The 14,673-nt window shown below is 43.1% G+C and overlaps 1 protein-coding gene and 1 long non-coding RNA gene across 8 annotated transcripts in view; one reads left to right on the forward strand and one right to left on the reverse strand.

Moving 5' to 3' along the window:
* The window catches only part of CPNE1 (copine 1), a 42,449-nt gene that overhangs the window by 12,337 nt on the left and 15,439 nt on the right, over positions 1-14,673 (forward strand). For all 5 annotated transcript variants that reach the window (XM_085241777.1, XM_085241775.1, XM_085241778.1 and 2 more), the window contains one exon: positions 14,522-14,647. In XM_085241777.1, coding sequence (XP_085097903.1) covers positions 14,522-14,647 — 126 coding nt within the window. The remainder of the gene's footprint in view (positions 1-14,521; positions 14,648-14,673) is intronic.
* On the reverse strand, positions 8,136-14,527 carry LOC146542905 (uncharacterized). Of its 3 annotated transcripts, none has more exons than XR_014887782.1 (3): positions 12,806-14,527; positions 12,473-12,648; positions 8,136-12,084 (listed from the first exon to the last, which is right to left on the reverse strand). It is a non-coding gene; the product is annotated as an uncharacterized LOC146542905 (long non-coding RNA). The 3 variants fall into 3 exon arrangements; XR_014887784.1 differs by having other exon boundaries at positions 8,138-12,084; positions 12,473-13,339; positions 13,599-14,527; XR_014887783.1 differs by having other exon boundaries at positions 8,138-12,084; positions 12,473-13,342; positions 13,599-14,527.

Consider the following 14,673-nt stretch of genomic DNA (forward strand, 5'->3'; position numbering starts at 1 on the left):
GAACACAGTATTGAACTGTGGAGGATACTCTGCTTTTAAGAGATCGTGGAACTCAATGTGACGAAGTTTTTCATATGTGTAAACATCTGCAAAAAAAACAGCCGTAAATAGAGGGTTGGGCCTCTGAGGTCCTGTCTCCACTGTGCAAGGTATGTAACTGCACTCATACACTTCCAGGCTGTTTGCTAGTGGGGATAGCAGTAGAAAGAATCAGCTGATGGGCGCTACATAAATCCACAGCTGTTGTGACTTTGATGCCTGGAGCGCCAGGAGCTGACGTCCTCAGCCTGGTTGGAACGTGCAGTCACTGAAACTGCTGCTGCACCTTCGTATAAGGACAGAAGGTACTTAACCTGTGTTACCAAGTGGCTACGCTGCATTCTTGGCAGTTCCTTTAAGTGTTGCTATCTAGGCACTGCTTGTGAAAGTGACATAGTGTTACATACATACCATGTCAAAAACTATGCTCATTTGACAGAGATCATCACTTTCACAAGAAAGAGTATGACTTAAAAATTATTCAGCAATTAACTTGTGACCCACGTGTATGAATTTTAACAGCCAGATGACAGTGTAACATTGAGGTTACTAAGTTTTCCAGCAGTTACACAGATGTTACGATTGTATTTTTTAAACAAAGCTGAACTCTGTGATACCACTGGCAGAACTCTGTCAGCAAAGAAGTGGTGTTTGTGTTATTGCCACATTTTCCTTGTAGACTTAGAAACTTGAGGCTTTGCAGGTTGTAAGAACAGGGGAAGGTACTTTCTGAAATAAATGTTCATTTCATAGCATTTAATATTCTTGAATGTCTGCTCTAAATTTGTTGTGAGTGGAAAGGAAGGTCGATGCAAAAACAAAGGCTAGGTTTGCTTCAGTTGATGCTGAGGGTCTGCTTTGTAAAGAATGTCCCTGCTGCTCAGTTCTGCTAAGCTGGTCAGGCTGTCCTTAACAAAGTTGTTGCCTGCATGAAACTGTTTCTCTCTGAGGCTTTGTTGGTGCCATGAAGACTGCAGACCCTAGAGAATGTAATTCATATTTCTTCCCATTTACTCAGACACCTGTGGTGTGCTAACTGTAAATCACAACTTCAGTGATCTTCCTCAGTCTGTTCATGTGGTGGTTCCAAAGCCAGGTGCAGCAGTGAGTGCTGCTGGGCCTCACTTCTTGTTGAGATCTGTGCGCCTCTGAACCATGTTAGACTTCCAGCCTACAAAAAGGGAACAACTTGCTGTTCTGAACCTCTTAAAGCCACTGTTTGGACTACAGACCACTCATTGAGAGCAGATGTTTCTGGGTGATTGTTCAGATATACGGGTTAGACCCGTAACCAGTGGATGGCAGTTCCTGTTTCATACAAAGACAAGTGCAAAACAGAGGTCAACTTCTAACTTCGGTAAGGTAATTGTTGGAAGGAAGCAGTTCTGAAACTGAACTGGTATAATAGGAAATAGTTACCTTAAATTCTGTTTTTGTGGAGGTTTTTCAGAAACTGTGCCTTTGGCCTGGAAGCAGCGTTGCTGGAAAAATGCTTGTCTTTGCCCCCCTGCAGGTTTGCTGATGCTGCCAGCTGTTCTGTGGGCGTATGGCTTGCATGGCTTTGGGAAAACCACAGTAGTTGTGTATAGTTAAATGGCTCTTCCTCCCTGGGGAAGAGGAAGTAAAACTGTCTGATAAATGCTTCTGAAGGAGCAGTAACCTCAGGGGAGCTTTTCATGTTGGTTTTCAGCGGTGAGAACGTGATTGTTGGTGAAAGATTTGGCTTTCCCACAGAAAGAGAATCAGTTGGTGGTATGTATTTGACTAAGGCTTGCAGCGGCGTACTGAGCTCCCTGCTCTTTCACTAACTTTTATGATCAGGTAGGTATGCTCCAGCTTGTTTTTATATAGATGAATGTAATTTTCTCAGAGTTTTGTTCCTACGCGGAATGTGTCTGGGTGTTGTTTGTGCTTGGAGCACTTGCCACTGTCCTGACTTGGAAGCTTCTCGCTTGCGGGCATAAATATCAAATGGAAAAAACGAGTAGCCCTGGATGTGTTTCTTTTCCATAGCTCCAGCCCAAGCACCGGTGGTGGTTCGCAGGTGATGGATGGCTTAGCTGGGCCTCTTCACCCACGGACACTCGCTTCTGTTAAGCTTCCTTTGTTGTCATTTTTCTGTCTTCATGTGTGTGTACATAGCATGGCAACTTAGGAGAGAAGCGAGCAGACAAATTCTGACCTAAGTTTTGTTACTGCTTCATTAGAGTCTAAGGTGCATTTTCTTTACCTTTCCCATACGTCGTTGGGGGAGTACAGCTTCCCTGTGAATTTCAAGATGGAAAATTAGGACTTGGCAGGTTTGCACAGGAGAGACAGGGTCTGATCCTTCCTGAAACTCCCTTGGTTGGCTTAGTTTGACTTTTTGGACGTGTTGCTGCTTTTTGGGGGCTGGTGACCTTTTGAAATATTCCTACTGTAGTTACAGTATTGTAAAGAATCCATAGAATGATATCACTCTTTATTTCTGACCATCTGAAATTAGGCAGGGCTTCCAGCTAGCTGTTTCATAGGTCCAAACAGTGAGTATCATTTCAATCATTTCTCACTATATGCAGTTACATGGGTATAGCATTGCCCAGTGTGACAATAGAAAGCTTAGAAATGCTTTCTAGCTGCTTGGAAATCATGGTGGACTTAGAGTGGGAAAATAGCAGTATAGACAGAAACCTAACATACTTCAGAAATTTCTTGTACTTAATTTTGCATGTCTTTTTCTAATAAAACTCACAGGGCTGCTATTGCTTACTAAGATTTCATGCTGCTGTGATGACATCTGCCAGAATGTGCTCCATGAAGTCAGCTTTTTCAAAGCTGTTGTTTTCAGCAGCATAACCAAAGTGTGGCTGCTTGTTTTGACAGGACAACGGATGTGGGATGTGAAAATTCCTTACTTGTTTGAACAGGAAGCTCAACTCAAAATTAAATGCTGGTTTCTTATGCTGTTTTGTTGTTAGCCAAATGTCTCTAATAAGAGAACAATATGTATAAACCCTGCGTTCTTCAGGAAAGCTAAATGCAACCAGCTGCAAAAGCAAAGAGCTAATGGAAGTGAAAACAGGCACTAGCAGTTCTTTGACTGAAGGCAGGGAAGCCCCTGCTCTATAGGGTGGAGGGGAGGTGGAATTAAATATTATTAATTGACCTGTCCTGGATTCCTCTGCTATGTTACAGCATTGCTACAGAGACTTGTGTCTGTAGGTCTAGTCCTGTATGAATGCAGGGGTGGGTGTCACAGCACACAGTTATTTATCTATGGACCTCAGTGCTTTTGAGAGGCCAGGTAAGTGTGTGCAGGGTGGTAATGTGTCAGCGTTTCAAGTTAATGAAGTGTTAGCTTTCACATCAGTGAAATGTTACTAGGGTTAAAGTTGTGGCAAAATTTTCACCTTGGCTTTAGAAAAAGCACCAAGTGATGTCTTAAAGTCTAATGAAAATAATTTGTGGTTCAGAAACTTCAGTACTGAGCTGAACAGTGAGTAGCCAGTTAAACTGCTAAACGAATCTGAAACTTAAGTTATTAATAGTAGAATGTGAAGTATGTAATCTAAGTGGTTTGCTGTTGATTATCAGGGACATTTAAACCTGAGTACTTTACAAACCTGAGTACTTTACAAACCTGAGTACTTTACAAACCTGAGTACTTTACAAACCTGAGTACTTTACAAACTCTTACATTTTCTTAAGTTTTCAATCAGAATTATTTTTGGTCAGTTCTGCTCAAAGATATTCAGAGACAACTGTATATGTTCTTCACTTCTGCAGTACTGCCTGTGTGAACATAAAAGAATTCTGGGCACACTGTATGCTCCTGTGGCACCTTAAAGAGAAGATAGATAAGTATATCTGAGAGCACATCCCGCCACAACGCTGTACTGCACAGAGGATGCTTTTCATCCGGACTCTAATCCAGACTTCTGGGTAATTGACACCATATTCTTGTTTAGCTGCTAATCCAAATAGCATTTCTTCCTTGCAGTGCAAGCAAGATATCATGCTGCTGCTTTGAATAAGTTAGTATTTAGTTACTCTTAATTATCCTGGCAGCAGGAAGAAGAATGCAACAAGTTTTTGATGTACTCAACAGCTTGTGCTTTAGCATTAAGCTTCTTGTGTTAAAATTTGTCCTTTTTTATGCGTTTAAAAAAAAGGCAAATTTTTGACAGCAATGAGTAAGTTTCCTGATACCAGAAACGCTTTGTTTTAAAAAACAAAACAAAACAAAACACAACAACACAATAAAACTTAAACTATCATGTAATAAAAATCCTAATAGTAGTCCTCACATAATGTATCTCTGTGACATACAGGCTGGCTTTGCACAGCAGCCTGGCTGAATACGACCATAGTGTCATCTAATTGTTGTTGCACACTGGAAGGTGAAAGGTGAGAGAGATCCCCGTAACCAAGTTCTGCACTTCCCACAGTGAGGTGGTAGAAGTGTGTAACATTTCATTCTCGCTTGTTTAGTCTTGAAAGGGTGGAAGAATTGTTTTGAATGCTTTTAAAGAGCAGCGCACAGTCCAGGGTCGCTTGCCTGTAAAAAAAAAAAAAAAAAAAAAAAAAAAAAAAAAGGAAACATGCAGGTTTATCATTTTGTGATCCTTCTTCTGTTACTGCATTAGGTACAGATAAAAGCTCTGTTGATAGAGAATCTGTGAGCAAAGTTAGCTTGCTGAACCTTCTGATGTTTTCTCCTGACCTCTTGCCTGACTTGGACATTTTGCCATTCTATCTCTGGTGCCCAAAGGAGCTGCAATTTGTGACTTGTTTTCCAGGTTCCACCTAATGGTGGTAACTCTGTGTTAGCTACAAGGAGAATGTAATTCAATTCATGCTTTTACAGCTGGAAACTTACTTTATTATTATCATCAAATAATAGTTGTGTTGCTGAAAATACTTACCTCTCCCTTTGTTTGTCATACTTATTAAAAACATTATTTTAGCTATTTATGCGACTTTGAGAAAATGAAGATGTGCATGAGAGAATCCAGGGCTTAGTAGTATGGCTATTAAGTGGTTCTTAGGATCTTAGTTTGCAGAGGTCTGAATGTTTTTTGAAGGGTGTGGGAACCCCTTTTGTAGCAAATTCAAAGACAACAGGTTTTTAGGGAAGAAGTTGAAAATCAGTGCTGTATATATAGGGGGCAGTCAGGAGAAGCACCTGAAGTTCTGATTGCAGTTGTGGAATCTGTCTTCCGATGACAGGAGAATGTATTTCTGTTTTGACCCGGTAGTGCTGAGATAAGTGGAGCAACTTGCATTTGCAGCTATACTGTCTGACTTCATGCTTCTGGGAATGTAGGCTGACAGGAGGCATTGGATCTGGAGGACAGAAAATGCATGGCAGGTAAATGCCTTGTGCTTTCCTGGCACTTCTCTTTATTCAGCCTTCTGTCATTTGTCTGAGTGGGGAAGAGGAAAAAAGGGAATTCCTTTACCAATCCTTTCCTTAGTTCTTTGATATCAGGCTCTTGTGATGATGGCTTTTTGGAGGCTTTTCTTTTCTGAAGCATTGTTATTCTGCAGTAAATTAGGATGGAGGAATGAAGACGTAGCGCCGCAGATGGTAATGATCAAGTGACAAAGAGGTGCTGGGGCTGTGAAACTTTTTCTTTAAAAGAACTTAACTCAAATGGACAAAGAAAATAATAAAAAACAGCATTGGCACAAGAAAATCTAAACTGGCAATGATCTAAGAAAATAAATCTAAGAAATCAATTTTCTTATGAGCCTTGCAGGATAGTCGTACAGGATCTGTTTCTAGATCGTATTCCAATAGGAGCTGGATTTAAGATTAAAGTCCATAAAGAATAAAGAGACAACTTGATAGATACCTTCTGCTTCATGTCCTTACTCATTATCAGGTTAAAACTTGCCCTGGAATCATTACTGCACAGTGACAACCCAGAATAAACCATGCAGAGTTCCTCTGGGATATCTCAACTTTTCTGGTAATAAATTTTCAGTCCAATAAAAGCAAGAAACATGGTTTGCTTTTCACTAAGTGGTGGCCACTGTTTTCACTAAAAATTCTTAAGTTATATGAATCCATTTGGTAAAGCAGCAAAGCTTTTTGGTAAAATGCACTGCTGACTTGTTTCTTTTTAAAGCTTTATTTTGGTGCCAAGCTGTTTTTGTTGTGTGTACTATTCTAAAAAGATGTACATCACTGACTTATGGCATTAAGTCACCTGTGTAACATGGCTGATTTCAAGGGAGTGGGTGAAATCATGAAGGCTCTAGAAGAGGAATGGGATGTTTTAGATATGACTTTTGGGAAGGGTACAAGATGTTAGGGGGAGCAAAATGACACCAAGGAGTGTCCTCAGAAATGTTGGGTGTGTGTAAGAAGAGGTTTGCTGCAGTACTTGCAGCCCGGGTTGTGGTGTACATGAACCACAGAGGAGGAATGTGGTGGTGTCTTCCATCTCTGCTTGAAGAGTTCTGACTCAAAAGTGGAGGACTGAGCCATAACCAACTTAGTTGGTGGATTGGGGCGTAGGACAAAATCTCAATGTATTTGTGCCTGACATGGCAATAGCTAAGAACACTGAGGGGAGGAGTGAAGCCTTACTTGAGAAGGGCAAAAGATGCTCTGCGATGTGCAGTGATGTGTTGGATTATTACAGAGGTCAGTGTGTTTGAGCTGGTAAGTGTTCTTTTTAACATTTCAGTCATTTTTGTGACTCACGGGGGAAAAAAAAAAAGAAAAGAAAAGCAACTGAATAAAGGTTTAAGGAAAGTATTGAAAGACTCTTACTTGACGGGAGAAGTTATTGAGCAATTCAAGTGTTGCAGTTATGGTTCTACCTTAAGCCAAATCAGTGATTGACTTGAAAGCCCTAATTTGCTTTAGCTTAGTTTTTAAAGATTGCTTGATATTCTGCTATTAAGTGTTATGGAACCTTGAGGTGCTTTTTCTGTCACGTGGAAAACTTGGAAAAGTAGCTCTTGTTTTGTAGCAGGCTTTACTTTGAGGTGTTAGTTTGTAATAAGTAGCATTGCTATGGGGTTCAAGCTAGTGTTTGAATCAGAGACGATCAGTTTCCTTGTCTCATCAGAAATAAGGAGAACATACAAGTGAGGACAGAGGCCTTTCTTCTGAGCTTGTTGGTTATGACTAAACGGACCTTTTTAGAATGTCCTAAGCTTGCTGTTTGTATTACCACCAACAGGAACTGCCCGTTTTCAGTTTATTCCTGGGCATGTCTCAGGGGTCAGTTTGCCACAACACCACTGCAGCGTGTGGGTCAGTAGATACAAAAAATAAAATTCTGGTGGCGATACTGGAGCTTCAGGACTCACTTGGAGCCAGTTCAGTAAGTAGAAGCAGAGGATAACTTCCATGTATATTCAGTAGTGCTGCAGTCACATAGTCATCAATATGTGTGTTCTTCTGTGGCTTGGATTCAAATTCAGAGCTCAGAAAGAATTTGCTGCGTGCCCAGCTGCCAACCTGCCCTCCTCTGGTCATTGCTGGGTCGCCTCTGTGCCAGCACAGCCTGAACAGTGCTGTGGATGGAGGAGGGTCTGTAAAACAAGATGTGTGGGGGGTGGCTGAAGTCGCTGGGTTTGCTGGGCCCAGAGCAGGCTGAAGGCAGCCCTCATGGCGACTGCAGCTCCTCACAGGGAGCGGAGGGCAGCGCTGAGCTCTGTTCTGTGTGACAGTAACAGGGCCTGAGGAACAGCACAGAGCTGTGTCGGGGGGGTCAGCGAAAGGCCGAGCCCAGAGGTTGGTGGGCATGGCACGGGCTGCCAGGGCAGCGGGCACGGCCTGAGCTGCTGGAGCTCCGGGAGCGCTGGGACACCAACCTCAGCCGTAGGGTTTGGGTTGGGGCGCTGCTGTGCAGAGCCACGTGTTGGACTCAGCGATTTGTGTGGGTTTCTTCCAAAACCGGAGGGGATCCCGTGGTGCTGTGGTTCTATGAAACCCATCATCTTTCCACTGTGTGCCTGTCCTGGGTGCTCTTCCCAGCCCTTCAGCTGTTGGGTAATAACCCTTCAGTATGGCATCAAGCAACCAGAACACCTTGGCTAGAAAGCTGCTTTTAATGTTTTGTTCAGTGAATAGCTTTTGGTTGGAGTTTTGCGTCAAATTTGTAATAATAGCTTATTAACAAATATGAGATTAGTCCATCAAAATACATGACGACAGGTAACTTGAAACACAGCATAGAGAACAGGGATCTATTACCCACCTGCAGAAGTTCCTAGCACTAGTCCTACCTGTCACCTCTCCAGCCCTCTGGGTAATGAAATGGTGGAAGATGGTAATCAGTTATGTTTTCCACAAAGGTCAGTGCTGTGCTCTGGGGCCCTGGGAGACCCAATGTGCTGCAGAGGGGCTGGATTTGCTGGTAGTCATCCTGGGCTGTGATCTTACTAACGGGAGTATCTTCATCTCGTTTTGAAATGGAGATGTGTTTTAGCGCTCCTACTGATACAAATCTAGCCTTATGGTTTCTGCTAGGGCCTCACAGGGCTCAGGAAATAAGATGGGATTTTTATTTTAATACATTTAGAAAGTGGAGCTGAGACTACCTCTGCACCAGCACTTGCTTCATAATATAGAAACCCAAAATGTTACAGGCTGTCTTATGAAAGGTGAACTAGTAAAGGTGAACTGAGAATCACTGCTTCTGACAGTCTGGACACACATATCGTGTGAGGAGAACATAAATTTTTTGAAGAAATTAAGGTGATATCTGCATAACATGGGATTAAACCAAGCAGCAAACAGGGTGGCTACGTTAGGTTGGGAAATATCAGATTTATTAACTGAGAATTTGTTACAAATGCTGGGTATTGAGCTGTTGGGAAGTACAGGGCCTAAGTGATGGAAGATGCTGTTGCTGGTACGTAGTGCTGGTAGTATTGCTGGCATTTGTGTTGTGCTTGTGAGCAGAGTGGAAAGCAGAAGCTACAGCCAGTACCAAATAACCTCACTGAATGTAGCTGTTTGTGAGTTGTGTGTTGGTACTTCAAACTGAGATCTTAAATAGATGTGCTATATTTGGTGTACACTGACGTAATGTAAGTGGTGTGTACACAAGGATGTAGTTGGTAAGGATTTATTAGTGATATTAACTGGTAATAAACTGCAGGTTTTCTTATCCTGAATCCTTGCTTCTAGGAGGTCGGCACTGAAAATAATGCCTCCTATTTTATGATGATGGCTCACAATGTGAGAGGCAGATGTTGGTGGGATGGCAGTAGAGTTTGAACCTTCCCACCATTCTGTTTTCCATTCCGTTCTGTTGCTGTGTGACGGATGGCAGCAGAGGGGCAGTCTGACAGAACGGTGTCTGACATGGGAGCGCGTGTGGGAGCAAAGGAATTGAGCTCTTCCATGTAGAAGATATTGCACCCATTGATGTTTGTCAGTGCTTGCTGGAAGTTTATGGAGACCAAACTGTGAGCACAGTGAGGCAATGGGTGGTGTCTTTCACATTGCTGTTGCTGCTGCTGAAAGAAAGCTGTGTTCCAGACAGCCATGCAGATTTTTATGAGCACGGCATGCAGGCTCTTATTCATTGCTGGCGAAAATGCATAGCTAATGGTGTTCAGAAGTACTGATTTCTAGCTGATAATTTGTTTTATCAAATAGTGTTATTGTGTTCTTTATATCTGTAGTTTCCATAGAAATAAATAGGAGACATTACTTTCAGAGTGACCTATATATTATTTCCTATGTGGAGTAGTTAAAACCAAGCTGACCCATGACTGGATTCTGTGTTAATATTGGCATTTCTCTACAAAAGATGCCACGTCTGGCTCTCCCAAATGACAGCACTCCTATTGCAGGAGGATAAGTACAGGGGAGTTTGTGCTTCAAACACCAGTGTGGCATTTTGGGGAAATGTGAGACCCTCTAAGGCTATAAATTTGGACAGCGCTCTTTTTCTGAGGCTTTCTTCAAACGTAGGTAGGCGTTGGTTTCTTATTTCACTTTTGATTTCCTCTTATGCTTTGGTAAGCAAGTAGAATCATTGGAGTGATAGCTAGGGAGGAGTATGTATGTTACTATTACTTATCTACGGAGTTGATTTTGTTTATATTGGAGAATGCTTTTTATTCTGTAAAAAGTGGATTTTTCTGTAGTACTATGCGGAGTGTTGGAAGTTGTGAAAGGCATAGAAAAAGAAGCAGATAAGGAATGATCCTTCTGCATGCCTGACATGCATTTACTATGTGATTTTCCTATAAAGTAGGATATTTTTTTTTGTCTCAGTTCCAACGTTCATTACCTTGCTGAAATCTTCCAACTTATTTATTGATGTGCTTCAATTCAGTGTAGGACTGCTCTGGAACTATGAAATGGGAAGTATATTTCTGTGTGTGTGCTATATGGCTCTTGGAGTACGCGACCATCTTTGCAGTGAAGAGGTGGTATGCATGGCAAGACTTAAAATCATTTTGGCGTTTTTAGTCTGGACCTGTTTGGTTGTCTGAGCAGTTCTTAAGGTATGTTTCTTTGAGTCCAGAACCAGTCTGCATTTTACTTGAATAACTGGAATGACTTCTGGTTGAGCAGTGTAAGACTTGTCTGGAGAGTCACTGGAGTACGTGTGAGATCTTACATAGACTCTGTGCATTGTATCCTGCTCTCAAGTTCATAAGAATAACACAAGTGATGTATTTTTCCTCAAAATGTGAAGTTACATTATGTGCAATCCTAAGTAAAGGCCAAAGCGTAGGTGCCTGACAGACCTAAAGCTGAGTGCTGGAAGTTTGTCCTTCAGAATGTGCAGAAATCAGCTCAAGATGAAACTTCACAGGCAGTGCCTCTGAACAGCGAGGTCCCTGAGCTGAGAGCATTGGATTAAATGTGTGCAGCTGTTGTCAATACAAACTGTGGATCTTGGTTGGGTAACATAACATCTGTTGTGATTGTACAGGCTACTTCTAACAGCCACAGTGACCTTGTGGCTTGTTTATGTTGCCTTTATTCTGAACCTGCTTAGCTGTGGTGCTCCCAGTAGCTCTGTTTTATGTATTCTAAATAGAAGTTGAATTTATCTGTTTGTGTTTTATTTCTATTTGGCAAACTGAATATCTGCAGCTACAGTAGTTTTGTGACTCCCAGAGCATGCTGTAACTTAATCTCCTAGTGGCAAGTAAGTCAGAGGGACTTTGGTAAATGGTTGTTGCAAGCTGTTAAGGATCATTCTCTAATAAATGCTTTCTAAGTTGAATGTGTTTTTCATAGCTGTGTGGAAAGCACTTTGCTTTTGCTGTTGTTTTCATTTTGGAAATATACTTCATCTTCTGTAAACAGTCTCAAATAATAGATGTCAGTATTAGTCACCTAGGGATGTTGTGAGGGGAAAATAAGAAATCAGTGAGTTTCAGAATTTCTTTAACTGTTGAAAAACAGAAGACTTTTAGGTGTTGCAACAAATGTAAACAATGTTCTGTCACAGTAAAGGTGAATTAATGGAATTGTAAAAGCTAAATATATGTGTGTATGGGTGGATACATAAACATAACTGTGCTCTATGAAAATTCAATGAAGCAACACGAAAATTGTTTTTGTAATGTTGACTTGAAATCTGCAAGGTAAATGGGATTGTGTACTGTTCTTTGAGTGCACATAAAGGAAAAAAAGCAGGGCTATTAATAACACAAAAACAAACCCTAAGTTCTTTGTTTAATTACTCTAATTAGCCTGGGATCAGATCTGTCTCATTGAGCATAGTGATGACTTGAATCTATGTCATGTATCTATTATGCTGCATTGCTAAGAGAGAAAGCAGTTCTCCTTAGTCCGTGTTCCTTAAAACCATGCTGCCAGGGCAGTACTTACTCCTTGGAAGTAAGCTGGTAAATGCCACTGGGTAGTTGTCACAGAAGGTGATGACGGATGAAGGTAACATAGAGTTGTGCAGAAGTGCAGAGCATAGAGACTTAAGAGAAAGTGTTGCAGATTTTCTTATCCTTAAAGGCTGGGAGGCTGTATGAGATGTGGTGGTGAGCACAAGTGTTGACTGTCGGAGTCTTCACAGATTTCGGGGTGGCTCACTGCTCAGGGGTGAACAGAGCCTGAATGGAGGAGGGATGGAGATTAAAATCAACAGATGCGTTACACATAAACAATTCAGTTTATTTTATGAAGAGAGATAGTTACTAATGGAATGGAAGTAAATTTTTTTTAAAAAAAGAAGTGTGTTTTAGGAGGAAAAAGAATATTTGATCCACCAGTTACCATTAACCCCCATTTAAAAGTAACCAGCAGCTGAAGTTGGGGGCTGTATTCTCAACCTCTAAGGAGTTCCACAGTTTTTTTTCCCATTCAGTATTGCGTGTGGGAATTAATATGTTAATCTGATTTTTTTTTTTTTTTTTTAAAAAAAAGCTTTTCAATGCAGGCAGGTCTCGAGATTTGCACTCCACTAACAGTGAGCAGGATAAATGGGCTAAAAGTGCTCACCTGGATAGAGGCCGAGCAGATCTCCGGGCTTGACTGAAGTGGGTTCTCTGAAGCAACCACCTACTCCTTGCTCTTGCTGTGAGATGTGTAGACTCATTCATGGTCCTGATTTTTCTCTTCTACTTACTAAAGGAATGGATTGAAACTGGAGAACACCACACAGTGTATTTGAAAAGCTGTGAAGTGAGAAGGCCCAGTGTGAGTTTCTGAAGGATATCTGTAGGCAGTGACACATAAACAAATGCTGGCTGAGGTTCAAAGTGATGTTTTCAGATGAAGCATGAATATTTTATCTGACTGTTAAGGATCCACCCTTCCCATAAGGTGCATTACCTGGTGTCCTGCGATCTCCAGAGAAGGAAGACCTAACAAAAAAGAGTCCTTTGTGGACTGTAGTTTCTTTTAGAAACAGTCCAGCTGTGTTGTGTTGCAAGGGAAACCTTAATGCTGTTACCACATCTTGAACAGTAGCATGAGACTGGCTTCTGTGAGTTAGCTATTGAAAGACAAGTCTTTGAAACAGTTATTTCATGTTTTCATTGCCACTGATCTGGAGAAGACATAGCAGGTGAGAGGTGATCTGGCTTCAGGTCCGTTGCTTCACTTTACCTTGGCTTCATTGTGTGGATTAACAGTTCCTATTGCAAACTTTCAGCTTTCCTTATTAGTCTCTGTAACATGAATAATTAGGGACTCGTTCCATGTGCAAATAAAGACCTGTAGTTAATATTTCCTGCCAGAAAAGGACAGCTGTTGTTTGGGAATGCTGGAAGTATAGTGGGAGATATTTCTTTGAGGTTTTAAACTTGTTTCCTGATCTGTTACGCTGTACCAGGACAGGACGGTGTCTCCCATTGGTGCAGAAATCTGCTGCAACAGAAAAAATGGGGAGAAATGTTGGCCTGAAAGTCAAGGCTGGCTGAGCTGGTCTTTGTTCTGTGTGCACGTGTAGAGCTGTTTGTAGACCTGCAGGCTGCACAGGTGTGGTGCTGTCAGCTAAATAAGGTGGTCTGGTGGAATGATACATGTAGGTAAAGGAAAAACTAATACTTGTGATGGTTGCAATTTTAGGAAAAAATACAGTACTTATTAAAGGTGACGATGGCATCTTTTTTGTGAATCTTACCTGGGGTTGGGTGCAGTTGAAGTGGAAGCCAGGGGCTTTAACCAGTCGTTTGAGCAGCTGTTCAGTGTTCAGACGAGCCTCTGTGAGGATGGTGGGTTAAAGCAGATGATGACGACCTTAGAAAGCCGAGCCGTGATCCTCTTTGTCTAAAGCTTCGCTAATTCTTTCTGCACGCTGTTTCTGTCCTGCTGCCATCGCGACAGCATCTGTAGTGCATTAAGTGACGTGGGTGACATCTGTCCAGGGAGACTGCGGGGTGGGAGCTGTGAGTGGGGTTAAACATTGCCCAGTAAAAGTTCATCTCTCCGTTCAGATTACTGATATTTACACCCAGCGAGCACGAGAAAGCCACGGAGAGTCGGCACCAGAACGACTGAACAACTCCCCTGGTTTTCCCAACAGTAGTGAAGTAGCTTCTCTAGGAAATAAATGTGAAAGCGCTTAGAACTTTCAAGCCGCCCAATCCTTTGTTTCAACGCTTATCTCCTAGCTTGGGTCCGGTTAGAGACCTGCGGCCGTTTCTCGGACGGAGCCGCGGTGCAGGGCAGGGAGGAAGGATCCGCCAGCGCTGCGTGCGGCGACCCAAAGCCGCCGTCGTTTTCCGAATAGCGAGCGCGAGGCCTGGGGGAGAGGCGTGCCCGGCGCTGAGAGCGGCGCCTCCTCGGCTCTTTCCGGGCCGCAGCCGGCAGCGAGAACGGCCCCGCTCCGTACGGCCGGATGGCTTCCATCTTGTCGGGGCTCGGGCCGGGCGGGAGGAACGAGCCGTGCCTCACGTCGAGGGCCGCGGCCGCGGGGCGGAGAGCCCGGCGGCACCGGGCGGAGCGGGCACGGAGAGCCGGGATCCGCCCCTGCGCCGAGCCGCCGCGGTGCCGGCGGGGCCGGGAGCGGCCGGGCCGTGACCCCTTCCCGCGCTTTTCCCGCAGATGGCGCAGTGCGTGAGCCGGGTGCAGCTGTCCGTGATCTGCCGCCACCTCCTCGACCGCGACGTCGGCTCCAAGTCGGACCCGCTGTGCGTTCTGCTGCTGGACGTGGGAGGCCGCTGGGCTGAGGTGAGGCCGCTCGGTGCTGCCCTCGG

This window comes from Meleagris gallopavo, chromosome 22 (assembly GCF_905368555.1).
Source record: "Meleagris gallopavo chromosome 22, MGAL_WU_HG_1.1, whole genome shotgun sequence".
In the NCBI taxonomy this organism is placed as follows: Eukaryota; Metazoa; Chordata; class Aves; order Galliformes; family Phasianidae; genus Meleagris; species Meleagris gallopavo.